The following is a 27233-nucleotide window of genomic DNA, read 5'->3' on the forward strand; positions in this document are numbered from 1 at the left end:
CTGATATAGCCTAAAGACTACACAGTGTTTCATTTTGCAACTACAAACGTGTTTGATAATGGTGCTGCTGCAGATGAAGCAGAGGAAATTATACTTTCTCTAGTTCTACCATTATTACTGAAGCCTGTAGATTCCTATATGAGCCCTTATAACATGAACAACTCTGTGTTAATCTGCAATCACGGTCAAATTTAAATGTTCTTAAAATATATATTACTCTATGTATCATAACATTATTACAAATTTAACAAAAATCAACTGGAATAAAGGAATGGGATCCCTTTTTTTGGTAAAAACATTATTGTACACTCACCACACACACACACACATACATGTATATATGTTGCCCGACTCCGTGCTTTACTGTGCATATTTGCAAAACATAATTAAAGTGGTTTCTGTGTCTTTAATTGAAAAATTCTAACATTCTAGTTCAAGATAAACAAATAAGTACATTTTATACTTTCCAAGTTCAGGTTTTCAATGTATCCTACATTCTTGATGTTGTTTTTATGTTATCAATTTGCTCATAAAGCAGCAGGATGTAGCCCAAGTATACTACAGGGGAAATTGAACAGTCGTCTTTGAGACTCCTTAAAAGGCATGTTGGGTTTTCAGGTTTATTCAAATTTACAATGCTGTTGGAAGTAAATCAGTGGAATAGGGCAGGCTTGCAAGGAACCAGTATTTTGTTTACGGCTTGGGAGATCTCTCTACCTGGTGTGCCTCCCAATACCCCAGATGTAACAATTTTAAATGATTAATGATCTAAAATACAAAGAACAGCAGATTAAAAAAAAAAAATTAAAAAGATCTTTCAGAGGTTACTGATTTATCATCTGGCGCTGCTGCCTACCCGCAAAAGCTGGAGAACACAACTTCAAAAGACAAAATCAGGCTGACCCTGGAAGAAAAGTGCAAATCACTGATTTTATTGGTCAGGTTTTGTATCTGACATTTAAATGGGAATCAAGGAATTTAAATGGTTCTTCCAATTGCTCTGATACAGAAGCTTGTTCCTGTACAGGATAGTTTTTCTCTCAGTAAAGTTCCAGCAATTTAAGTACATGTGTCTGAGTATCACAAATGTCCCCCAAGTAGTATTTTTGCTCAGAGTTTTACTACATAACATTTAAAAGTTATATTGCAATGAGACAGTACAGGTTTTTCAGAAAAAATAGAACATTTTGCAGCTGATTACTTGTCAGATGAGTAATGCACAAATGTATTGTTATTTATCACACCATTTACACACCATAGGGAAGATATTTAAAACTAAATATTTTCTCAAGCTCTTAACATGTTTACGTGTTATTACTATTATGATTATAATAATAGTTATGTACAAACGTCAGCATATGAACAGTAATGACTGATTTAGTGGCGCAATTCCTGATGATAAGGATATAACCAGCTGAACCCTGGTCAAGGCAACCTATTACTGAACATTGTAGAATGCATTTAAAAAATAAAAGAAACACCCACCAAAATGTTCGAAAATTCATTTTAACAGCCACAACTGTGTTCCCACTTATGGTTGCTCCTCCTGTCCTGTACACTTCTCAAATTAAATATTGCGCATATTGAAAACGCAGTTTGCCATTGGCTCAGGCTTCTCAGTTGCGCCGATTCGCCGCGATCGTCTTAGCACACAGCCCATGTTTCTCATTTAGCACAGGGGCATTGGTGGCTGCATCTCCTGCGTAGCGGATCTTTCTCGGGGCTCGATTAATCAAGTCTGCTGCGAAGATGGCCGACTGCACGGATAGTGTTACCGTTCCGGAGATCAGCAATCTTCTTCAAATGGATCCCTGTCTTGAACCCTTTGAGAAGGACTTCAAGAGGAGGTAACTGTGTGTTTCGAGCTGATTGTGACGGCTGCATTGCCTCCTTTACATTTCGCTGGCTTTGCTGACACGCCAGGCTTGAGCTGGCATACAGTGTTATTTAAAAAAATGCATCTAACCTATAATAAAGCTTATATCTTAAGATCCTGTATGAAAAAGTTGGCAGCAGCGAAACTCAATACGCCTAATGGTGCAGCGCTGGGGCACTGAGGCGCTGCTCAAGGTTACCCTCTGTCCATGCAGTGTTAAGTCAGAAGCACTATGCAATTCGTTAGCTGAAAAGGGGAAATAGCATACGTGTAAAAGTTATATCCCCCCTTCCAATAAAACCAACCCCAATTCGAATGCATTAATCCACGTAATAATAATAATAATAAAAACTACTTTTATGCAGAGTGCCAAAGTTAACACATGTCAGAGAAACTAATGCTAATATAGTCTAGCCTATTCTATTGTTTCTGTGAAGCCAAATGGCATCTTTAAATTGCTTGTCCACCTTTTTAACATCGCATCATATGCAGGCGAAACGGTTTGGGCTTGTTATTAAAAATAATACAGCAAATACCTGTGACACCCAGATCCCCCCTCCCTTTAGACGACTGTCTTCTGCCCAGTTTAAACGTTAGTTGCGAAATTTCCGTTTGCCTGCCTACTGTTTGGTTTTTGTTGATACAGGGCAAGTGAATAACCAATTGTATCACTGCTGTAGACTTTCTCTCGTATTGTCATTCCCTGACACAGCGTCACTTTCTTGCCGATCTGCGCCGCTCCACCAATAGGATCTGTGGAATTGTGCAGCTCTGCGCAGAACTGCGGAAATCTGCTGGACGAAAGCGCAGTTCAGCATCCGCACACTGTAACGTGTGCCCTCCCACGTCTGCACGCTTTCCTCTCATGTGGACAGGCTGATAACTAGTACTGAATGATTAGCATTCAGTATCCTTGTGATAAATAACAAGTTATCTGTACAATAACCAGATTCGCTTTCTGTAGATTAACACGTTTGTACACTAAATAATAGACGGAAACAGATTCGAAAATATATCATTTGATTTCATTGATGTCTCCATTACCATAAAATCTCTAAATGAGGAAGTGATAATAATAATAATAATAATAATAATAATAATAATAATAATAATAATAATAGTTTTGTTTGAGTGATTTGAAGTACTTACATTTAATTTAGATGAACTTGTTTATTTGATCATTATTTGAGTGTACCTAATAGTACAGATGCCAGTATATCCAAAAGCAAAGGTATATGTTTTGAGTCACCCAACTGGAAAAACACATACTAATAACTCAGCTAATTGTATATGGATTAACTAGGTGGAATAAAATCACAGGAGATGTTGTATTCATTGTTTTTCATTGTAGGCTAGTTGTCAGGTTATCTCTCGCATGCATTAAGGTGAACATTATTATTTTAATTAATTTGTTGTGTGGTGTATTAGTTGCACCCAAATCAACTTGGAAACCTGAGTATGTGCAAAAACGACCTTTTCTCTCTTTCCAGTTCAAACCACTACATGGAAATGGTAGCATTGAACCAACCTTGAGTACAATTCAGTTTTCTATTACTGAATTATATTATATTACTCATAATAATAGCTGATTGTTGGTGCATCAAATCTTGCAGTGGCTGGTATGAGATTACTAGAGGATTTGCATTGGTTTAAGTACCACATGCTGCTCATGTGCTGCTTTGGTTGGCTGTGAATAACTTTGCCCTTGACATTCAGGATCTCAGGTCTTCTGGAAATGCCAGTTTGTCACCTCTAGTTTGTGATCTGCCTTCATTACACTAATAAGCACACTGAGGAAGAAGCCTGCTCTTTTTCATGTGCTGAATTTCAGTTGATCATAAGAGCTTCATATCACATGTTTGTTTGTTAATTAATTAATGCACATATTTATTTCCTTATTTCATAAGACTTCTGTTACCTCGAAAAAAGATTAAGGAAAATTAATTTTATCGCCAGCTTTTCATTGTATGATGTGGTTTATGAATTGAAATACACACAGATGAAATACAATGGTTTGTATGCTCATTGTCAACATTGTGTCTTATTATTGCAGCAATGCTCAAACACATTACACAATTCAAAGCTATTTCTATGGCATTATTGACCCTTTAATTATTCTGAAGTGTGTAATCAACCATGGCTAACATTAAGTTATATTACATATATTATTGATTGCATCATGTAAAATGGTCCAGTTATCTTGCGTATCAGGCCTATATTTTGTGCAATGCGCTTGTGATTTCAGAACATAAAGCAAAATATTTAAAAACTTTCTACTGTTCAGATTTAATCGGTATATTTACCCTACCATCTCTTTGTCTGATAGTGTAATAATTGTTATACTCTGTACTTACAGAACAGACAATCATTTGTTTTAATTCTAGAGAATCTGCTTTGAAATTTCACAAGTTACACTTATTGTTCCCAAATTCTTTGCTCCTTTGTTCTTTTGTGTGGGGATGCATCACTGTTAACAGCTTGACTGTGTTTTAAAACAGCCAGAAATCCGTAGCCCTGTCCCTGGGATGTTGAATGTATTCAGCCTGTAGGGTTGGTCATTGCACATGGCTAACTGAAAGGTTTTGGCAGCTGTGGACACACTGCAGTGTGATCCCCTGGTTTGACGCTGGGAGCGGATGATCTTCACGTTTCATTTTCTGTTGGTATCAGGCAAATCTCCATACATCTTTTTAATTTAACATGTTACACGTTCTTACATTGGACATTGGAGGCTATCAGAGAGCAACATGTCAATATTAGTTGCCTTGATTCAGAACACCTTGCCCCATCACTGTGTTTTGGCAATAACATCTGTATCTCTGTGCAATAGGGAAATTGCAACAGTTTCTGTTTGTTGCGTTCATGTTGTAGGTGCTCTTTCAGGACTGTAATGTTTTCATCCCATGGCAATAGCAATGATCCAGTTTTCTGTTTGGCTCTGTTATAAATGTAGGTCAAACCATATACCATATACATATGACAGCATTTCAAACAATTCTTCTTCTCATTCATTTAGTGTAATAAATATTTCTGATTTCAAGTATAATACAGTATCAATTAGGCTTATATTTTTTTAGAATGAATGTTCATTCAACCTTTAGAAAAACGTAAAGAATCTGGTGAATTGAGCCCAAATAGGACATGGGATGAGTAAACGCCTTGGTTTCTTACTTTGAATAACAACCGTTTGGTACTCCTGAGAAATTCTTATTTCACTGCAGTGCTCTATTTTTCTTAATTGGCTTCATACACACATGAATATTTTCATGTAGGCCCTACTTTCTGTCAAGAGGCTTCCATGTATTGAAGCAGAATAACAGGTTTAATCCAGGTCTGCTGTAACAGGGTTAACCTTCACTAAATCTGTCATATTCTATAACCTTAATGCTTGTATGTTGAAGATTAACCTTCAGATATGTTTAGCAGACTCTCGGACCACTTATTTTGGCTTTTGGTCAAGTTCCACTAATACTTCAGCTGCTTTCTCTTGAGTATCCAAAGTTTCGGTGGCAAGAATAGACATGACATTAAAAAAGGTCAGACATGGATTTGTGAAGATCAATTTTATTAAGTATTTTGGCATGTATAGGTTATATAGCTTCTATTAGAACGTTTTCCATTTTATACTTAAATGTATGTTCAAATGTATTTTCTCTTTACTATAACCCCTGCAAATATATTTTTTTGTAATATTACAAATAAATGGTCCTACCCATGAATTCATTACAATTTGTTTTCCATCAAGACCATTTCAAAATTAATAGTATTGTAACTTTTTCTTAACCTTCTTATAGTAACAGCACAATTGAACTTCAGAACTTTTTTCATAGTCTTTCATATATATGTATTGTTTTTTTAATTAAGAGTTTAGAGAAATTATTTGTGTATTACAAGAGGTATATGAAATTTACATTGCAGAGCCAATATATTCAAATTGTTTTTTTTTTTTTGTAAAATGCCAGAAGGAAACATTTTCGCTCATTCAGGATCTTCTAAGAAAGAAAAAAAAATGTATATATGAAGATTAATGCTCCATCCTTCAGTTGTCTGTCAATCTGTTGTAGCAATTTTTTAACCAATGCAGTAGTTGCATCATAAGCAGATTGTCTTGGGCTTCAGCCCCTTTTTGACGACTTCCCATGATTATCCCTTTTTACCTGGCAAAAGCAGACACTGCAGTTTTAAGGCTGTCACATTGTCTTAGTGAGATCCATTCATGGATAACTGCTAATTGGCTGAAAATAAATCCAGCTAGCACAGAGGTTTAAGGTGGCAAGGTTTGCGGCACTGCATACAGTGGCGTAGTATTACCTTGTTAAGGGACACTTTAATGTCAGATGTCTCCCTCAGAGGTGGAGTGCAGGGAGAAATCCTGTCCTGTGTAATTGTAATAAAATGATAAGAAATTAAATGCATCCCAAATTTGTGTTAGACCAGGTTAATTTCTATTAAACTGACTCTTTTCACAATTTGGGTTTATGTCAGCCCACAGCAAGTTTTACACATTCATCTATGAGATGCCAAAGATCGCTGAAAGTGATGGAAAAAAGTGCAGCTGAGGGATGAAATAACACTTTGTTTTGAATTATGCATTTTCTCTTTTATAAACAGTCCTTTGTTGTTCTAGGCACCAGCATGTTTATAAATATTGTATATTTATACTATAATAAGTATCATTATTTATTCTGGTTATAATTGGTAATAATATGTTTTGAATTGAGAAAACAACATTTATCCTGTGATCACCTGCTTAATTCTTTAACCAGTGGCTTAGTAAAGGCTGTGTGCAGTTACAGTGGATAGTGGTCTCTCATAGTAGTTATATACATGTGTGTGTGTATATATATATATATATATATATATATATATATATATATTCTCTTTAATTTCCCAAAATAGTTTGATCTTTGTTCAATATCATTATAATTTTATGAGACAAAAAAAGGTTAAATTGGTTGCAATCCATTTTGTAATACAACACTGTCCACCTTAATCATGCAGATGTGTATCAATCTTTGTGCTGTTGAAATCATGCTGGTTCATCGTTTGTCTGAATATTGACAAAGTGCCCCCCCCCCCCCAATAGTGTACTTTAGACATTAAACTGATTCATTGTTTGTTTATTTAATTAATCCTATTTGAATACAGATTTAGCATTATTTCGATGTCCTTGAATTTGTTTGTAAGGGGCATGTTCTATTGAACCAGCTTATCTATCTATTTACAGATACTTCGTTAATACTTTTATTAGTGAGGAACTAATACAAATGTAATATTGTTTGAAATGTAAAAGCAAAACAAGCACATTTTTGCAAATCCTCTATAGAGAAGTGGTGTCTTAATATTAATATTTTTATTTATTTATTTAAATAAGTTTGCTTTTAATAGCTTTGTGCATTACCTTGAACTGCTTGATACATTCCATGCTAGTCTTATACAATCTGATGCATTTTGTTTCAGAAAATGGTGGCTGCTTCCTTTGTGTTAGTCCAGTTTTTAGGGCTTCTGTCATTGTTTTAGCATGTTAGACCACTTGGTAAAGAATAAAACAGCAGAATTTACTTTAAAGCCTAGAATTACATTTAAAAAATAAAATGTAGCTTAGTTTAGATAATCAATATGAAGACAGTTTGCCAGCAAGTCTGTTCTTTACTTTTAATGAGCCAGAGAGCCTTGTGTGTCACAAAAACATATTCATTAAGTGAGGCAAGTGTTTCCTTGTCGAGGTGCTGGTTAACATTTATTAAACAAATGATAATGGAGGCCCACAGTACAACATGTTTGTCATGTAATTTCCAAGAAACTTGCAGTGGTTTACAAAATGGATATAGCATCTGGTCTAGTCTTGAGAGATAGGGATGAGAAAGAAATGCTGGTTTTATTTGAGAAGTTTATTATGAAATAATAATTCAGTGGTACTTTGAGATGTTCTTGTGTATAACAGGACTGTGATGTACAGTGAGGGAAGGCCTCAAAGGATTCATACAAAGGACTTTTAATTTAAGCCTCCCTGGGTTGAAAAGCCTTGAGGTTTTCTGTGTCAAGTGAGATGATGGGTAAAAAGAGATGATAGGTTTAAACAAAGTTTAAACAAAAAACAAAAACTGACAATTCTTAACTAACTTTGCAATGTATGCGAGTGCTCAGGTGTGCAACACTTTTAATTATTATGATTATGAATTCACTAATAGTGGTACATTTTAGGCACAATGTAAAAAAAAAAAAAAAGTTTGTTTATTCTAAAAAGGTCACCACAAATTTCATCAGAAGACCAATGTGTTTTGAAATCTGACTGACTGATTCACCACTGCCCAGGTCTAATCTTAGCGTACATTTATAGCACAGTACACAAAAGTAATAGTGTGATTTGTAGACTTAACATGAAGCATTTGGATAATTTCTTAAGGAAGCAAACACAACTATAGCCTATTTAGCCATGTCTAAATTATGATTTTGTTCCAACACAATTTAAACTTCATGAAAGCTTCACAAATGCATTCTGAAGAATTCAAGCTCAAAATAGTAGCTAATCTACATTTTAAACAGATTTTTTTTTTAATGTGAATTTTCTTTCCTTGCGTCATTGATAAAACTCTATATCCGGGGTCGCAAACTCCTCCAGTCCTGGAGGGCCACACTGTCTGCTGTGTTTTCTTACAGCCCAGCTCTTGTCTCCCTAATTGCTCTAATTCAACAATTTAACACTTTTCTTGAAACTCTGAAATGTTCTGTTGCTTCGATGTTTTCAGTCATCTACAAATTGTAAGGTATTGGCTATACAAATAAAATATAAAGTTTTAGCTAAGCCTACATGAGTAAATAATGACATTAATTAGGCTAAATAATTGGGGTCCTGTTGGAACAAAAACCGGCAGACACTGTGGCCCACCAGGACTGGTGTCCGACACCCCTGCTCTTATTCTGGAGAGTACCAAAATGTCATCCTTAACTTCATGATGTCTTCAGTCAGTGGCTGAAGAGCATGTTAATCGAGACTGATTAATGCTATAATTGGTTTCAGTAAGCAGAGGTTAGGTGGGGTGAAAAAAACTTTGGAAAGAAGAGTTCAGTCTGAATTCTTATTTCTTTCCTGCCAACATGTACGTTTGATTGTGTTGTTTCCTTTGTATTGATTTGCTACTAAAATAAACTAAAACATTTTTTTATACTTCTTACAAAAAAAGGTTCCTAGGTTATCCAGATATATTTCAATCTTCATTTAACACTTTTGTATTTTTGAATTCTGGGCAACATTAAATTATTATTATTAGTTTTATCTGTCTGTCTGCACGTGTGGCAGATTTTGATGTTTCTGATCAAATTTACACTTGACAAAACTAATTTAATACAGCCATTTTCTGTTTCTAATAAATTGCTTCGCTGGATTTTGATGGCCTGTTTCATTTGAAAGTATTTATCTCCTCTGGTTTTCCTAATGAGAGATCTTGAGCAAGAGAATGCTTGAAAAAAGAGGCAAACAGGGACTGTCAGTCTGTGTTCTCCGACTGTCACTAATTCTGAATTTGTATTCTAAGTAGGGATTCCTGATTTAATAGCAAGGACAGTTCCCTGTGACATTCTCATTTAGAACTGGAATTTAAAATTGTATTTTCATTTCACCTAGCTATGGAATGTAAAATTAACTACAAAAATGGTTTTAAGTGCTGGTAGGGGCTGACAAACTGAAATATGAAGTTTCTTGTCAAGGCTGCTATGGTGCTCTTATCTGAATGATGTTCTGGCACAGCTTTCCAGAACACAATAGTAGGCTGTTACCACAGGTTGGGTCAGTGGGTTGCAATGATTATGCCTTAACAATATAGTTGAACTAATGTGAGATCTGAGATATGGTAAGTCAAGTTAGTTTTACAAATATGCAATTTGAAGCAGAACGAAGAAACCGTAAACCTCACGTTAAAGAATGCACAAGTACATTTTACTTTCACAACAAGAAAAGTATTTTAATGCAATCATTACTTTACCAACCCTCTTCACCAAGTCTGTAAGATATGTGATAGAAACTGCTGATATCTTGCTGATGAAGAAACCACTTCCTATGAGTAACAGTAGCAGTTGTCCTTGATTAACTAGGCCTACACTTCTGAAATGAGACCTGCCCCGAACTTGGGGCAAATGCAAGATTCTGGGATCATAGCAGATAATCTTCATAAATAAAATCACATTAAATTAAATTCTAACTAAAATAAACATAGTTCATGGAAATGTCTCCTCACAGATGCAAAAAAGACTTGCAAGGGGACAGTTTATTTTAATTAAGTGTAAGTTTTGCTGATTTTATTAGTATTATGTTGTTTTTTGGCTTTTGCAGAATTCACTCAACTTGAATTGTATCCCAACAGCTTTTGTAAAATCCTGCTGGCACTCACTGGCTATCACAATATATTAGGTAATGTAGATTTTGTCATTGATGGTATTGTGTTGAATACTCTTCTGTACTATTACCAATCTGAAACAATATACTGCAAAAGGAAGATGAGGTAAATACAATTGAAGGAAGAAGTAACATGGTAGAGAATTTGTATTTTTATATCCTATCCAGTTATTAGATCTATAAGGCACACAGCCCTGTACCTTTTTACTTAAGGGATGCACAGTTGTACATTAATTTTAAACCAGAACATATAATCTTTAAGGTAGTGCTTGAACTTTTAATCTGTTCTACTAGGTTTGGATACCTTTTTCCAATGTATTGTACAGGATTAATTAAAAGGGGGGGTGGAGGGATCCAATCGTAAAACTGATAAATTGGATGTCTTCCCATATAATGACCCTCTGTCAGTATGTTTGCTACAGATAATTCCCCTGCAAATTAGGGTCCGTGTATGCAAGGGAGTTCTGGTGAAGACCATTATGTGGAGATGGATAATCCTCATGCAACCAAAGGAGGCAGTTCACCGGGGCCAATTCCCATCCAGGCTTCCTTGTGTTAACGTAATTAACATTAAAACTCACCACCCAAGGGAAATGTGCTGCAGGGAATTTTAAATATTACTGCACCTCTCTAAACTGGCAGGAATTAATTCATAGTTTAACTTTAAAAATTGGAAATTCCCCATTTCCCCCAACAGTTTTCCCCTCCCTGGAGACTGTGGACTAATTCCCCAACAGTCCATTCAAATGTTAAAAAACAAAACGAATGAACAAACCAAAAATACACATAGCTCTTTCGCTTTATACTGCTGACAACAAGAAAATAAACCTAAATTATGCAGTAGTAAATTTGTATTCAGCAAAATAAGTAACATATCGAATGGAATCAAACTAGTGAACACAGAGCAGTGACCTCCTATGCCAGTGTTCCGCAATATATTATTTCCACGGGCACGAATCTGGTGGTCCAGCGGTCTGGGGGGGGAGGGGGGTGCGGTGATGGTTTGGTTAACTGCAGTCCGCGGAGGCTGACAAGGTGCTTTGCAGGAGGCGTGGTTTGGACCAGTAAAGCAATTAGGCACAAAAAAGGGAAGCGTCCCTGCATAGATATGTGCTTGTGAAAATGCAGAGGATCTTTGAGGCTGCGGACGCCAACAGCTGTATTTTTATTTTAGCAACTGCAACCAATAGTCCGTTATTTTGCTGGACTTGAGTGCCTGTTCCACAGACACGTCATTCCGAAACTCTGTCTGCTCGATCTGTCACTACACTGCACGTTTGTGCGTGAGAGTGCCTGACAACTATTTTTTGTTTAGTTTTTGCCATGCATTATTAGAATAAAACATTTTTTTCTTTCAAGAATTAAAACCTTTTTCCCCACAAGAAACTTAGTTTATTTAAAATTTAGAATAAGCATCGTGGGCACAGCAGACACCTCTCACGGGCACGACTTTGCAGACCACTGTCCTGTGCTGCTGTTATGCAATTGGCAGTTTATACAAACCAAATGTTGATATTCCTGTAAGGGAAAAATGACTTACTTTTAGTCTTGGGAAATAAATGAAGTTAAATGTAACTATTTGTCCATATTCGGTTGGTGGCTTTATTATTTCGACACAAGGCTATATAAATTGCATGCCAACACAACAGTTAGGCCTACTCATATAAATACATGTTTTTTTAATTTTTTGAGTTTTACTTTGTGCCTTCCTTCTATTACAAGCTTCAAAGTGTAGCATATTTGTGATTACTGGTGTCTTGTTTTGGTTTCTATGTAAGATCAGGAAAGCATGTTCAAGGTGAGCATATGAAGCCAGTTACTCTGAGGTGAACATTTCTTTATTGATCTCCTTTGGGTTGCTGGGGTGCCTGGCCTCATCGGTAAACAAACTGATCAGTTAAGCTTAGATCAACTAAACCCATGCTTTATGAGGGCCCACAACCTTGCAGCATTGAAGCACTTACGAGCAGAATTCTATCAAAATGTGAAGTAGCTACATACTGAAAAAAGTTAAAAGATTTGAAAAGACCACCAAAAAAACACTAAAATAATTTCAATAAGAATATGTAGGTCATAACCTTTCAAGAAAGTTAACTTGTACTAGAGATATAGAGTTGGTGATGTAGTCATTACAGTTGTTCTGTTGATACATTAGTATTACAATGTAACTCTTAAGTTGCAGGTGAAAGACCATAGTGATTGAAAAATATAAGTCAAATGTGGGAATTAGGCCTGCTCTGATCAAATCTATAAGCCAGACTGCTTTAAGAGTTAGATTTTTCATCATTTATTAGAATTGTCAAGTAGAGAAGTCCCTGGGGAGTAACTGATAATTGCTTTTCATTGTTCTTGTTGAGGTTTGGGTTGAGCAAGTTTTTTATTAATAGTATTTATTAATTTATAGCCATATTGTCCCTGTGTTGACTGTGGATTTGGATCCAGTTTGACCATCTGTATGAAAGCGACTACACACGGGAAGCCAATGACGAAAGCTGTCTGTGTAACAAAGCCTGTACACAAGTTTCATTGTCATTCATTCAATGCCATCCAGCCTAACTGAATCTTGACAAGTAGAGTTAATAGGACTGATATTTATTATGCAGTGCATAACCTTTTGCATTTAAAAGTAGAGGGTGTAACCATATATTTATATGCACTTTCTAAATATCTTACAAAAAGATTAATTCTGAAACAGTTAATTTGTATTAAGTTGATTATTATGATGAAATAAATTAATTTTAACTTTTTTTTTTTTTTGGTAGCCTGATCACTTGCTTTCACTATGTCACAGATTTTATTTTCATGTTCATGCCTTTGGTGCATTCAGAGAGATCATGCTAACACCTTTTGAGTGATGGATGCAAGACATAAATTATTTTACATACAGAACTACCACTGTGCAGTGAGAGCTGTCACTTCAGCAGCCACAGAAAGCCCCCCCCCACGAGTGTATTCCAGGTAAGACAAAGCTTGAAATAATTCCGTATAAGCTTGAAATGTCATAAAATGTTCAGTATTAGATATTAAACCAAGGTCAATAAAATAGTTTTATATTCGTTGAATCCCTCAACCTACCTGTGCAATCCATCAACCTACCTGGTGAAATAAGAGTCATTCTGCTTACAATTTACTATTTTACTAACAACAATACACAGTGTTTTCCTATTCTTTATTTTAAACTAATACTGTTAAACATCAGAACCGTTATTCATGCTTTACACCATGCACAAAGTGGTGCACAATTGTATATCATCCAAGAAACAGGCTAATGAATTTTAATAAAACCTTTAATACTGCAGGTGTTTTCACTTTAATCTACCAATGACAATAAATCATGTGAAAATAAAAATCCCCCGGTAATCAGTTTCAGCGGTTGTATACGAGTGCTTGAAGAATAATTCTGATCTTCAATAAAGACTGAATTATTCATTGTATAGCACTGTAAAAAAAAAAAAATTCCCCCCCCCCCCAGTTATTCTTTGTGGAACTGCAATTTATAATTTTCTGATTAATTCTGGCAGTGTTCAATATGCTATATAGGGACAAGAAACACTTTAATAGAGTAATTAGCTACAATAAATGTAGCCTCACACAGACTGACTGACTAAATTTCATTGGCTGTGCTGCACATTAATTAAATCAAAAGTCACACATTACATAGAACATCAAAATAAGCAGGGGAACATGTTAAGATGGAAAAATGTCTTTTCCAAAGACATGGAAAAATGTAGATCTATAGTAAACAATGAACTGCATTGCTCAGTTATCCTATTACAGGATTTACTGGTTAATTATTTCTTTGAATAATGTAAATGGTAAACAAGTTTAATGTGCAGGTTAATCTGTTGTAATTTTAAATGCATTGCAGCTATTGTTACATTTTTAGTTTTAGCAATTAAAAATACATAAAATAGATCAATTTAGGTGATTCTTCCCCTCTCATTGTCACAGGTGACTACATTAAGTTGCTACATTTCATTTCTCTCATTGATGTTTTCATTGGTTAAGCTGTCTCAACTACCCCCCCTTCATGCACACACACTCACACACACGCACTTGTGAGATAATGGGAAAAGTGGGTATTTAGCAGTACTGGGCCGTTTAATACTGCAGTATCTATTACATGCTTCTGGTGTGGCTAACACTGCTCAAAAGTGACATAATCTAGATTGTGTTGCATGGAAACAGCTGGCTAGAAGATAAATAGGTGGATAAATACATAAATAAAAGCTGTGCAACAGAAAGCATGTTTAAGAATCCCCTGTCAAAAAACAGCTGTTACAGTTAGATTGTTGTGCCAGTTCACTTCCATGACCCCATATTTGCAGATTTCTTTTTTTAATGCATTTTTAATACAAAGAGAATGTAATTTTCAAGAACACATTTTGCATAAGCCTCCAGCACTTTGCGGTAGTTACTTTATAACCAGTTTGGGTAAGATGTTAACCATTTGGCGATTTGTCATGGGTCTACAGCAGTACAGTTTGGTTTGTTCATGTGCAAACATCCCTTGTCAGAGCCAGAAGACCTAATACCAGGGTTGCTAAGAGGCAGCCAACGTGCCACATCCAGACCACAAAAGGTTAATTTATGGCCAGCAACCCTTCAAGCAGCTGACTTTTTTTTTTTTTTTTATGTTTGGGAACGTGAAATTATATTTAAGAAAAAAAATGCAATTCAAATTAAGAACAAATGATAAAAAGGATATATTTTTTAACATTCTCCTCACAACCCCATCCACTCTTCAAACAATAAGGAATGAGCTTACATACTTTCAGTCACTTGCAGTTTATTATTCTACTATTTGAGGATTTCCAATAACATCCATTAGTACACTGAAGTACACTCAATGAGTACATTTATATATCTAAAAAATGTAAAACTCTGAATGAATTTGTACTTTGTTCTGCTTGGAAATGATAATATGAAACCAATGTGCATGTTGTGCACACAAACAGTAGCAGTCTGCAAAACTGCAAATGTTCGACCAGCATTTTGAAACAAAGCATGGTAGATTTAACAAAACTTCTCTCCTAAGTCAAAAGCACGCAAAGATAAAATCACTTTAATTTCTATGTGCCACAGCTGTGTCCTTGCAATCCATCCAAAATCACTTCCATCCAGGACAATGCAATAGCAGCATCTATTTGTGTTGCTTGGTGTCTTGCAAAATGTCTTTCACTGAAGCGTTAGGTTAATATCATAACCATGGTTCCCTGAAAAAGAAAGACCGCCATTACCGAATGGGAAGAGCCTTCTGACCTGCCAATCATGTGAAAACTTGTACCAATGCTACTCTATAGGGGCGCTGCTGGGAGGAGGAAGTCCCGCCCCTGTCTGTGAAAAGGGACCTCCTCCCAGTAGCAACCTGCCATTTTTTTCTTCGTCTGGCCGAGTGACCCCAAAAGGGTAATGGCCGTCTTTCTTTTCTAGGGATCCATGGTTATGATAATAACCTAACTTTCCCTTTCAAGTCGAAAGACAGCTATTACTGAATGGGAAGGCTATATCAGAGGTGTCGCGGACAACTGATTTAAGCCAAGTCCCATCCATGGCAAGCGCAGCCTCAGGGCAGACTGGCGGATGACCAGAGACTGCTGCACATCCCTCATACCCTTTGCTCTGAAAGGGGCCAGGGCTGTGTCTATGCACTTTGAGAACGTGTGGGGTGCCTGCAAAAGGCCGAATGGCAGCACGCAGAACTTGTACGCTTTATCCTTGAAGGCGAAGTGTAGATATTTCCTGTGTGCTGGGAGAATGGGGATGTGGAAGGAGGCATCCCTTGTCAGATGGACTGGAGGATACGCTGTGCGGTCAACATGCAGAAGTTTCTTTTCTTTAGAAACATGTTGAGACCCTTCAGATCGAGTATGAGTCTGAAGCCTCTGTCCTTCTTTGTCACCCTGAGTAGAACCCCTCCCGGGAGTTCTCTTCCTTTGTTACTTGCCTTTTTCTCGTCATGATGTTAGCAATATACTACTTCCTGCAGTACAATACTGTCCAAATAATGCTTAAGAGGGTGTAGTAACACAGTCTGCTTTTATACAGACGGAAGGTTTGTAAGTAATCAACAGATTTTGGGGCACCTGTATTCATTGTTAGCATCAACTTTTAAGGCTTAATTTACTTCCATTGCTGCAGAACAGCTATAAGTTGTTAACCCATTACTTGTTCCCTGAAAAAGGCCTTTTTTATAACTCTGAAATGTACATTATTTTTCAGTTTGTGGTAACCTAGTTTATTTCTCTCAAATGTTGTGTACCTGTTAGTTAGCATTTCTCCAATGCCAAGGTAATCCATCCATCTGGAAGGTGTGGTATATCAAGAAGCTGATTAAACAGCATGATCATTACACCTTGTGCTGGAGACAATTAAAGCCCAGTCTAAAATGTGCAGTTTTGTCGCCCAACACATTGCCACAAAGGACATTCCTGCAATCCGCATGCTAATTGTTCGCTCTCTTGAGACTTGAAATCCATAGATTTGGGCCTATTGTTTATTTTAATTTTTTAATTGACTGATTTCCTTATATGAACTGTAACTCAGTAAAATCTTTGCATTGTTGCATTTATATTTTTGTGCACTGAGCACTGAATTATAAATTTGATTTTCTGTTCTTTAACAATGGTCCTGGATATAAACAATATTATAATATTTGGTCCACGTTTGTGGTCAGTTTTTGAAGATTAATATACTGAAATACTTTTGGCAATATGTCAAAGCAGATGAACTGAAAACCCTAAGGAGAAAACAAGACTATCAAGATAGGAAAATAGCAGTCAACAAGTGTAGCATAATTCTGCATTTTAAATAGTGTTGTTTGATTTGTTTAAATAATGCAGATGTTGCAAAACTGTCCTCCAATAATGACTAGATAGGTGGATATTGCATTTTCATGAAGAATGTGGTAAACATTGAGTTTATGCAGCAACTGCCTTCCAAGACATTAAAGTTAGAAATAATTGAATCGGCCTATTCTAAAATATTCATAGTTGTTCCCCATGGCCCAGTATGTTTTTCCATTTTAGAGTTTTCTGCTTATTGATTAGTTTGGGATTTTCGACTGTCATCACATCCATAATTCTTAAATTTCATTATGCAAATGCAGTAGTAAAGTACAAAGAAGTTGGGAATTTCAGATGGAATTTTCAAATAATCTCAAGTAAATATTTTTAAATCTTACCAAATATGTCACAAGCAGTATTTTCCTTAATAGTAGTTTTTGGTTAAAATGTATTATTCCATACAGTAGGATGGACAACAAAGAAATAGTGGTTTATGTTCTGATCAACAAAACTTCACCACCACTGTTGGAGCTGGAATGTGTTTGACCTCATTTGCTAAAAAAGGGTTCCATTTAATTGTGTATTTGTGCTGCTTGCTTAACCAAGGAGAAAATAGGTTTTTAGACTGTATTCCACTATTTTGTTCCCCACTCTTTTTCTTGTGTGATTTAACAAATAACATTAAAGACCTTTCTTAAAAACTATGCAGTATTCACAATGCCAGATCTAAGTTTATAAGAAAATCCACTTTTCCCTGTTAGTTGGTGTTGGTATTTAAGACAAATAAAACAATTATCCTTAATAATTAACAAGTTAATAAAGATAGAGATAAAGATATTATTCACTCATGATCTATAACATAATTCAAATGTTTGGCAGCAAACAAATCTATGCACATATTGCTTGTGCTATTGACTTTTATTTTCCCTGTTCTCTGCATTTCTAAAAAACAATTGTGTCCGAACATATAACCGTATTTTATTTTACAATTGTTTATTGTTTGGACACCTGCATTCAAAATATGAATTATATTAATAAGAGCATCTACACTTAAGAAATCTTTAAAGCAGACAATATTAAAGTAAACCATAAGAGCATTGGTGCCAGTTCCAACTGGAACATGACACACTTTATTTAAGGGAACCCCTCTCCTTGTTTTTTTCAAGAATGCCTCAAAGATTTAACTTGTAGAAATGTAGCCTACACAATCCCTTTAGAGATGTGGTTCATGGTACAACTGTTGTTTGATTGTGTAGCCTGTTATGTAAATACATGACATTTTGCAGTTACACAAAATAAATACAAGATTTTTCGTAGTTAAAACATTCGTTTTAATAGGATATTTCCTCTTTCCTTTTTGACTGTGTGATGTAGAATTGTTGATTAGAGTAATGTTTGACTACCCTGAATCTTTGAACTATTTTTTAGTTTTTAAGAACTTGAAACGGCAGGTTATCTGTTTTTAAATGTGCCAAGAGGGCCAAGTTTAACATTGGAATTGAGCACTGTGGATTTAGAGTTTCTTGGAATTACCTAATATAGCTATGTTTTGTAAGTAGCTGCCATTTTCTGTGAATGTCACTTTCCATGATGTCCATTTTATTAGCCATTGTTTCACACGCACAGCAGATTTAGTACTGTTGTACCCTGAAACAATGTTTTGGACAAACCCTAGCTGTTTTCCCAACTTTAGATAAAATGGTGCTGGTTAGTAATTGTCCTCTCTGCATGGTTATTTTATTTTGTGATGTACTTCATGTTCATACATAGTGGTTGTAATATCAGCGCAGAGGCAAAATTGGAAAATTGCCATTAGTCACACTGCACTGAATTTCCGTTAGTGGCATCATGATGTTTCACAATTTCACAAATTCTGCAAAGACGGCAATGGGGTCTTCTATCCGTTACAAGTGAATTGAAACAGTAGGGATATAATACCAGGCAATGTGGATAATTTCAGAAATCACACATACACTTCTGTAAATATGTGGCACCCCCTAAAGTTTATTTCTAATAAGAGTATGTTTTAGCACTTTCATTGGATGAATCCGGCATTTAAGAAGCACGGATGAATCTGGGTAAAAGCACTGATATATCTTTTAGTCTTTTAAAGTACCATTGCACAACCCTTGTCTATTGACTGTATTAATTTTCAAGAATGAGTAGTCAGTTGGGTATGCAATGTAAAAGCATAAAAAAAAACTGAGAAAATGAACATCTTTACAATACCAATCAACATCAAATGATGGTTGTGTATGAGCAGTAAGTCAGTTGCATTTTCCACTATGCAATGTTTTGTGTTGAAGTAGTAGATTGGTATTCCAGAGATAAACTTTTAACAGCCAGTATAAATAAAATAATACATATTTGCAGACTGCAAATGCATCCCTAAATAATCTGTATGGTAGCTAGATCATGTGACCTGGCATTTAACCCTATAGTGTTATTCAAGTTATTGTCAGTTTCATTCAGATCCTCGGTTTGAATAAGTAAGCCTGCATCTTTTTGGTCAATTTGTGTTCTCTGTTCAGAAATGGCAAATCTTTTACTCATTCTTCTGTACATTAGTTGCAGGGTCATACACCCCTGTATTTTTAAGCATCTATAAATTGACCAAAGGCTTATTTGGAATACATGATAAACCAATGTCAACACTTTGATCCATTGCATAATTACAGGACCAGTTTTCACTGTCCACTTAAAAGTGGTCACTTTGTTTTCTTACAGTGCCAAATTAGGACCCATATGGGCAAAGGTTTAGCTCCCCCACCATTTCTTGAAATAGATCAAATACATTATGCCATATTTTTTCATTTACATTATTCATGAATTCAAATTATTAATGAATCAAAACCTTTATGGAATTTTAATGAATACATTAATTTGTTCTTGAACAATATTCAAAGTGCTTTTTCATATTATTTGAGAAGCATTTTCCTGACATCTGAAGGTATGATGTAAAGCATTCGCATAGATAGCTTTGTTGCAGATTGTAATCTCAGCTTGAATGCTTAGGCAAACTGATAATATGAGGACATGCCCGTGTGGCTATGAGTGATTCTGCTATTACAGCAAAGTAAAACAATTGATTCGGTGTAATCCATTGTCATGCTTTAGACTTGTTTACTGCAATCTGGATATCTGAAAATTCTCCTGTTTATACACTTGAGTAGCTTTAAAGAGATAAGAGTAAATGAAATGTTATGTCCTTTCCAATGGCACTTACTTTGTTTCTTTAAAGGGCAGAAGATTATTTTAAAAGCAACAAAGTCTACTGCAGGCTTCATGGTCATTCTGTGTTCAAAACAAAACAATGTTTCACAGTGCACTTGCATAAGTTGATCAATTCATGTCATCAATTGTAAGCGGACAGCTTTCTTTTATTTAACAACATGATCCTAATATTCGATCCACTGATGTATTTCCATAACGCGCCCCACTGCGAAGTTATAGCAGAGAGTGAAATTAATATTATTTTCACCATTCTACCACACCAATACACGGTGCTAGGTGTTCATTCCACTGATGTGTATCTTTTACTTTTTGCTAGAGAACTTGGCTTGTATACAAAAAACAGTAAGTTCAATGTCTATACTGGTGTCAGTTTCTGAGTGAAATACATAACACATACAGTTTATAATTTGTGATAAACAGTTACTTAGGTTATCCGGCAAAGTTAAACTCAGTAAATAGAGAGACAGTATCAGATAAGCCTTGGGGGACCCTGCATCATAGTAACTTAGCTCTGAAATACAAAACAAAGCAAATATGTAAAAACAAAAACAAAAACAGATTAATCTGTCTCACTATCTCTGTGTCAGTTAGACTTTCTGTGTACATTTCTGATGTGTTGTTGAAGAAGTTCTATCAGTTTAAAGAAATTGACAGTGTTTTGGTCTGTACATTGTGGACAGTGTTCATTTCTTTATACATATGAATAATGTTCACCCATTTCATGAAAACCACAGATAATTGGTCTTTTTATAAACGTAGAACTATGATCTATTTAACTTCATAGTCTAGTTAATTATTTTTACATGGAGAAAACAAACTTCTTGGTAGAAAAGAATAAACACATGAGTATCTAAATTAATGTCTGTGTCTTTCTGTCAATCCAGTCTGTATTTTTTGTTTGTTTGCTGCTCTGATAAAGAAAACTATTCCTATTGAATACTTGCTTACTACATATTGTTGAATAAACATTACATTTAAGACGTTTTTATTATTTACGATGAACGTACAGTGCATCCGGAAAGTATTCACAGCGCTTCACTTTTTCCACATGTTGTTATGTTACAGCCTTATTCCAAAATGGATTAAATTAATTATTTTCCTCAAAATTCTACAAACAATACCCTATAATGACAATGTGAAAGAAGTTTGTTTGAAATCTTTGCAAATTTATTAAATAAAAATGTACATAAGTATTCACAGCCTTTACTCAATACTTTGCTGAAGCACCTTTGGCACCAATTACAGCCTCAAGTCTTTTTGAGTATGATGCTACAAGCTTGGCACACCTATTTTTGGGCAGTTTCTCCCATTCTTCTTTGCAGGACCTCTCAAGCTCCATCAGGTTGGATGGGGAGCGTCGGTGCACAGCCATTTTCAGATCTCTCCAGAGATGTTCAATCGGGTTCAAGTCTGGGCTCTGGCTGGGCCACTCAACGACATTCACAGAGTTGTCCTGTAGCCACTCCTTTGTTATCTTGGCTGTGTGCTTAGGGTCGTTGTCCTGTTGGAAGATGAACCTTTGCCCCAGTCTGAGGTCCAGAGCGCTCTGGAGCAGGTTTTCATCAAGGATGTCTCTGTACATTGCTGCATTCATCTTTCCCTTGATCCTGACTAGTCTCCCAGTTCCTGCCACTGAAAAACATCCCCACAGCATGATGCTGCCACCACCATGCCTCACTGTAGGGATGGTATTGGCCAGGTGATGAGCAGTGCCTGGTTTCCTCCAGACATGAGTTCAATCTTTGTTTCATCAGACCAGAGAATTTTGTTTCTCATGGTCTGAGAGTCCTTCAGGTGCCTTTTGGCAAACTCCAGGCGGGCTGTCATGTGCCTTTTACTGAGGAGTGGCTTCTGTCTGGCCATTCTACCATACAGGCCTGATTGCTGGAGTGCTGCAGAGATGGTTGTTCTTCTGGAAGGTTCTCCTCTCTCCACAGAGACACGCTGGAGCTCTGTCAGAGTGACCATCGGGTTCTTGGTCACCTCCCTGACTAAGACCCTTCTCCCCTGATCGCTCAGTTTGGCAGGGCGGCCAGCTCTAGGAAGAGCCCTGGTGGTTCCAAACTTCTTCCATTTACAGATGATGGAGGCCACTGTGCTCATTGGGACCTTCAATGCTGCAGAATTTTTTCTGTACCCTTCCCCAGATCTGTGCCTTAATACAATCCTGTCTCGGAGGTCTACATTCAATTCCTTGGACTTCATGGCTTGGTTTGTGCTCTGACATGCACTGTTAACTGTGGGACCTTATGTAGACAGGTGTGTGCCTTTCCAAATCATGTCCAATCAACTGAATTTACCACAATCAAGTTGTAGAAACATCTCAAGGATGATCAGTGGAAACAGGATGCACCTGAGCTCAATTTTGAGTGTCATGGCAAAGGCTGTGAATACTTTTTTAAATAATTTTTTAATAAATTTGCAAAGATTTCAAACAAACTTCTTTCATGTTGTCATTATGGGGTATTGTTTGTAAAATTTTGAGGAAAATAATTAATCCATTTTGGAATAAGGCTGTAACATAACAAAATGTGGAAAAAGTGAAGCGCTGTGAATACTTTCCAGATGCACTGTATATATGAAGCTTATAGGAACATTACTGTAAAATCATTTTGATCTGGTGATGTGTAGTTTGTTATTAAACCTATGTTAAACACTACTGATTCATTGATGGGACAGAGTTACTTGGGTGTGGTACGAATGTGGACCCTGGCTTCATGGCAACCCCTGCCATGCAATATCCAAATAGATCAGTGGTAGGAACCCTTTCTTTATGTGTTCCTCATTAGACCATTTGGTAACCCAGTTGTTTTTAGTTAGGGATCCTCTCATGTTCAGTATGAATGTGTGAAAAAATGAAAACTTGTTTTGCCACTGGACTGTATAGGGCTGCATGTTGATTAGTACATGATATGTCTGTAATATAGCAGAGCAATATTCTTAAAGACTTAATCTGGAGTGTGTTGCAGATTAGTTGCAAGATTAATTTCAACATGATGGTTCATAGACTGGATATGTGCCACAGAGTGTGTCTTCAGGTCACAGGTGGTGGGGAATCCCAGCAAAAGGAATTGATACAAGAGCTTTGACTGCTACACAATATGATGGGTCATCATTGCTGTCTGCAGTTGCAGGATCCACCACAGCTTAGTTCTTTTGTCTCTTCTAAATTCTAAATTAGAAATAAACAAACAAAAGATTAAAGTAATACATACATAAAATGTCTGTTATTGTTACTTTTATTTCATTATTAACTAGTTTTGATGTTTATTTGGATATTTCATTGTTTCCTTGAACACTTCACTTTTATGAATAAAAACAGCATTTCTGATATTAGCTGCATACAATTATATTGTTCAGGTCCCACTTTGTGCCTTTTAGGTTTTAATTTGTTAATTATTCAGATCAGATATTGGCAAGTATTCGCCTATATTAAACAAACAGCCTCATTTGTCATGAAAATGGTTGAAAACTTATTTTGAGAGAATCGGGTACAAATCGGTCAATTAATTTGGAAAAGTTTAGGTGGAGTACACAGGGATTTGCTTGCTTTACATATTCTTTGGGTTTGAATTCTGTACAATGGCTTTATTCCTTTCTATAGTATGTGATTGTGGTGTCCCTCCAGCTGTGACCATGAATCAGTGCTGTAATAAACATCTGCATAGTCTTCAGCTGAAGTTCATTATGAGCACTTGCTGTGTTATCAGTCTTGTGAAAGGCCTGCTTATGAGAAATGATGATCAACAGAGAAACATCCATTTGACTGGCTTGGCTCCTTTATACTGTAAATGAGTCTTGTGGTTGGTGGTTGATGATGAAAAACTATATTACACAGTATTCCTTGATAATGTTTTTTTGGGGGGAAATGGTAGTTTTTTTTTTTCTTCTCCAATCAATTACATATAAACTTTCAGTTATAATTTGGCTCTACACTGTAGAAAAGTATTTTTTCTGCACCACAATATATGTGGGCTTAATACCTAGCATTCATATTTCAGCTTTTTAGTTGTGTATCACAAAACAGTACATGTCTGTCTGTTTTAGAAGAGTTGTTATTTGAAAAGCCTAAATACGACTGGACTTATAGTATTATTATATGTGCTTTATCTTTAAGCCCTAAGTATATCTCTGAAAGCAGTGTGTCTTTTCTCACCTCAACTCAAATCTAAGTGTATTCCCTGGAATGGTAGCGTGCACAGGCATTATTGATGGTGTGTGTCTGTCTGTCACTATACAATTGACAATAACACTGGGGCTTTCTGTTGAACTTCTTCAAAGCACACCAATTATTTTTTTATCCGATTTGCAGGATAATCCTCAGGCATTTTGCTTTTAAATCTAATTAGATAACGCACAATATCTTTGTTGGATTTCCATGTTGCGTACCTGTATGTTTGGATGGAACTATATGAATTGAATATGGGTCTTAGCTCTGTTGCTGTTGGATATTGAACAGGTTTTGATAAAGCAGTTGAATGTTGATGCTGCCTTCCCAGTACTTGAGGCCATTTTCCACATTACCTCACCTTCTTGCATTTTTTCCAAGCTATGTAAACTGGTCAACAACATTAAGCTCTTCTCTCCTCCAGTATGATGCCTTTGACAGGGATACCTAATACTCTTGATATATAAACAAAAATCCACAAGGAGCTTTGCTTTCTTAAAGATAGAGTCCAGCGTGTTCTTTACCATAGCATATCCTAGGTAGAATGGATGAGAAGAGTCATTATTCTCTATTCTGCAAAGTCATTAAGATTGGCCCATGATGTGCATTTGTTTCTTTTGTCAACACTTCATTTTTCAGCCTGTGGTGGTTCCCAAGAGAATCGATGAAAGGATACTGGACTCTATCCACATTTTAACCATTCACCTACTCCAATCTAAACTATGACAGTGCATTGTGAATTCATGCATAGGGGCTTGCACAGACTTTTTTAAAGGAAGCTTATGGGAATAGTTTTCAACTTCTCAAATGCTGTCTGTATTAAGAAGCCAGCTGGTTCTTCCCAGAGGGTTTTGTCCACTGCTTATTTTATCCGATCTGGAATGGCCTTGTGGAAAACTTTGCCTCCAACTGAGAAAAGAATCACATGCCTCCAGTTATTACTGAGATTGCCCCCTTTTTTTTTTTTTTTAGTATTTTCATCCCTCCAGTCTGCCGGTGGCATCTCTTCATCCTAAAGTTTATTGCAGAACTCTGAAATTTTGTTAACTTTAGTGTTATTGCAGGCTTTCAGCATCTGGTAATTTTGTCATCCCCTGCTGCTCTCCTTTTCGCTCTCCCTTTTCTCCTGGTTTGTGGTAAGTTCTCTTCACTTGCTTTTGTGTCACAGGGCCTTAATCAAGGTTTATTTTGGGGTCTTCGGTTTCACTTTCAAAGTTTATTTTATAGGTCTATAAAGAACAACCCTTCCGCTGCCCCCCAAGTTTAACCATGTGTTTCTTCTGTCCATTTCTTTCCATTAGTCTTTAATCAGTCTCTTGGCTAAAACTAATTTGCTCTAAATAAATTGACAAGGTTAACACATGCAGCCCATGGTTTTGGGTTTTAGGCCCTGCAGCTTGTAAAACCTGAAATGGATGAGAGTGTGCAGTGGGAGTTGTAGCTGAATCCCTGTTATTCTATGGAGTCCTGCAACAGTCTATTCTTGATGCAACATTTCATATCTTAGAAGTAACATAGACCTCTTGCCCCAAATTAAACTTTTAGTAATGCTTCCTGTACTAAGTTGTACAGGTGTCTACCTTGCTATGCAGTGCCTTTTCCTTGCAACTTGCTTGGATGAGTTCCCAGGCTTCCTTGCTAATCCACTTTGAGTTGGTCTTCTGGCCTAGACAAACTGCTTTTGCTGTTTCAACGATATTATCTCCGTTTTCCATTGATCTTCTTTTGGCAGGTCCCATAATCCATTCTCCCCTTGTGTCCTTTTCATAAATGTCAAAATCTACAGCGATTTGTTGTAGTATTCTGTTTAATTTGTAGACTGATTGCTTTGGGGAGATTTTATGTTTGTTTGTTTTTTTATATATTTTTATTTGAAAACAAATAGGTTGATACAACATGCAGCAAGAACTAATTGAATTATTCACTGTGCTGATGCCTTATTCCAGTGTGACTTGCAAAGGTTACACTAAGCAAACTATAATGCATTATATATACAAGGATACCAATTTAAATCGTATAAATTTAATAAGAAATATTGTATTAAAAAATAGTAGGCCTGGAGCAAGAGCACAGTGTACTTATAATAAATAGACTACAACAGAAAATACAGTGAAATACATTTGCTATAAAATTGAAACGTAGCAGTGCAGAGAAGTACACAAATCAACAGATCATGACAATAGCTGGTTAAAAGATTTAAGCGTAGCCTGAGCAGGTGCGTGTGACTAAGGATGTCTGTGCAGATATACATTTACTCCCAAGCCTCCAGAGCTTGCTATTTGTAACAGTTTTTTTCATAATGAGGGTTTTTGTAAAACAACATTGCCATGTCCCAGAATTTGTTTGTATGCTCTTAGAAGAAAAAAAACAAACAAAAAAAACAAATGAAAAAGTTCACTCTGGAAGGCTGTGCTGCCTGTTGATAAATGTTTGCTGTTTAATGGAGATCACAAAGTTGGAAATGAGTTTGCAGGGTCAACACTGAGCCTGGTATTCCAGGAAGAAATAAATAAATAGATTTAATAACTTAGATGTGAACTTTCCTCATGTGATTCAGAAATCAACAAAAACAACAACAACAGAAAATGCATTAGACCTCATAGTCAATCTGTCATTCTTGTTGGATGATAAATGTTTTTACCTGTGCAGTCATATATTTCTGTTTTAGATCGCAACGCCTTCCTCTTTTTCTTATAATGGGAGATGTTTAAAATGACTGTTTGCTGAACATTGTTCAGTCAAAATCCTTGACTATCGAAGAGTTTTCTTGCATATGTG

The 27233-nt window shown here is 36.1% G+C and overlaps 1 protein-coding gene across 3 annotated transcripts in view; it reads left to right on the top strand.

Moving 5' to 3' along the window:
* Positions 1–1679: 1679 nt before the first annotated feature.
* LOC136746956 (1,4-alpha-glucan-branching enzyme) overlaps positions 1680–27233 on the top strand; it is a 374922-nt gene continuing 349368 nt past the window's right edge. The window contains exon 1 of one of the 3 annotated variants that reach the window (XM_066699867.1): positions 1680–1847. In XM_066699867.1, the coding sequence (XP_066555964.1) occupies positions 1750–1847 (98 nt within the window). In that variant the 5' untranslated portion in view covers positions 1680–1749. The remainder of the gene's footprint in view (positions 1848–27233) is intronic. The other 2 variants (XM_066699866.1, XM_066699865.1) reach the window with 2 other exon arrangements.

This window comes from Amia ocellicauda, chromosome 3 (genome assembly GCF_036373705.1).
Source record: "Amia ocellicauda isolate fAmiCal2 chromosome 3, fAmiCal2.hap1, whole genome shotgun sequence".
In the NCBI taxonomy this organism is placed as follows: Eukaryota; Metazoa; Chordata; class Actinopteri; order Amiiformes; family Amiidae; genus Amia; species Amia ocellicauda.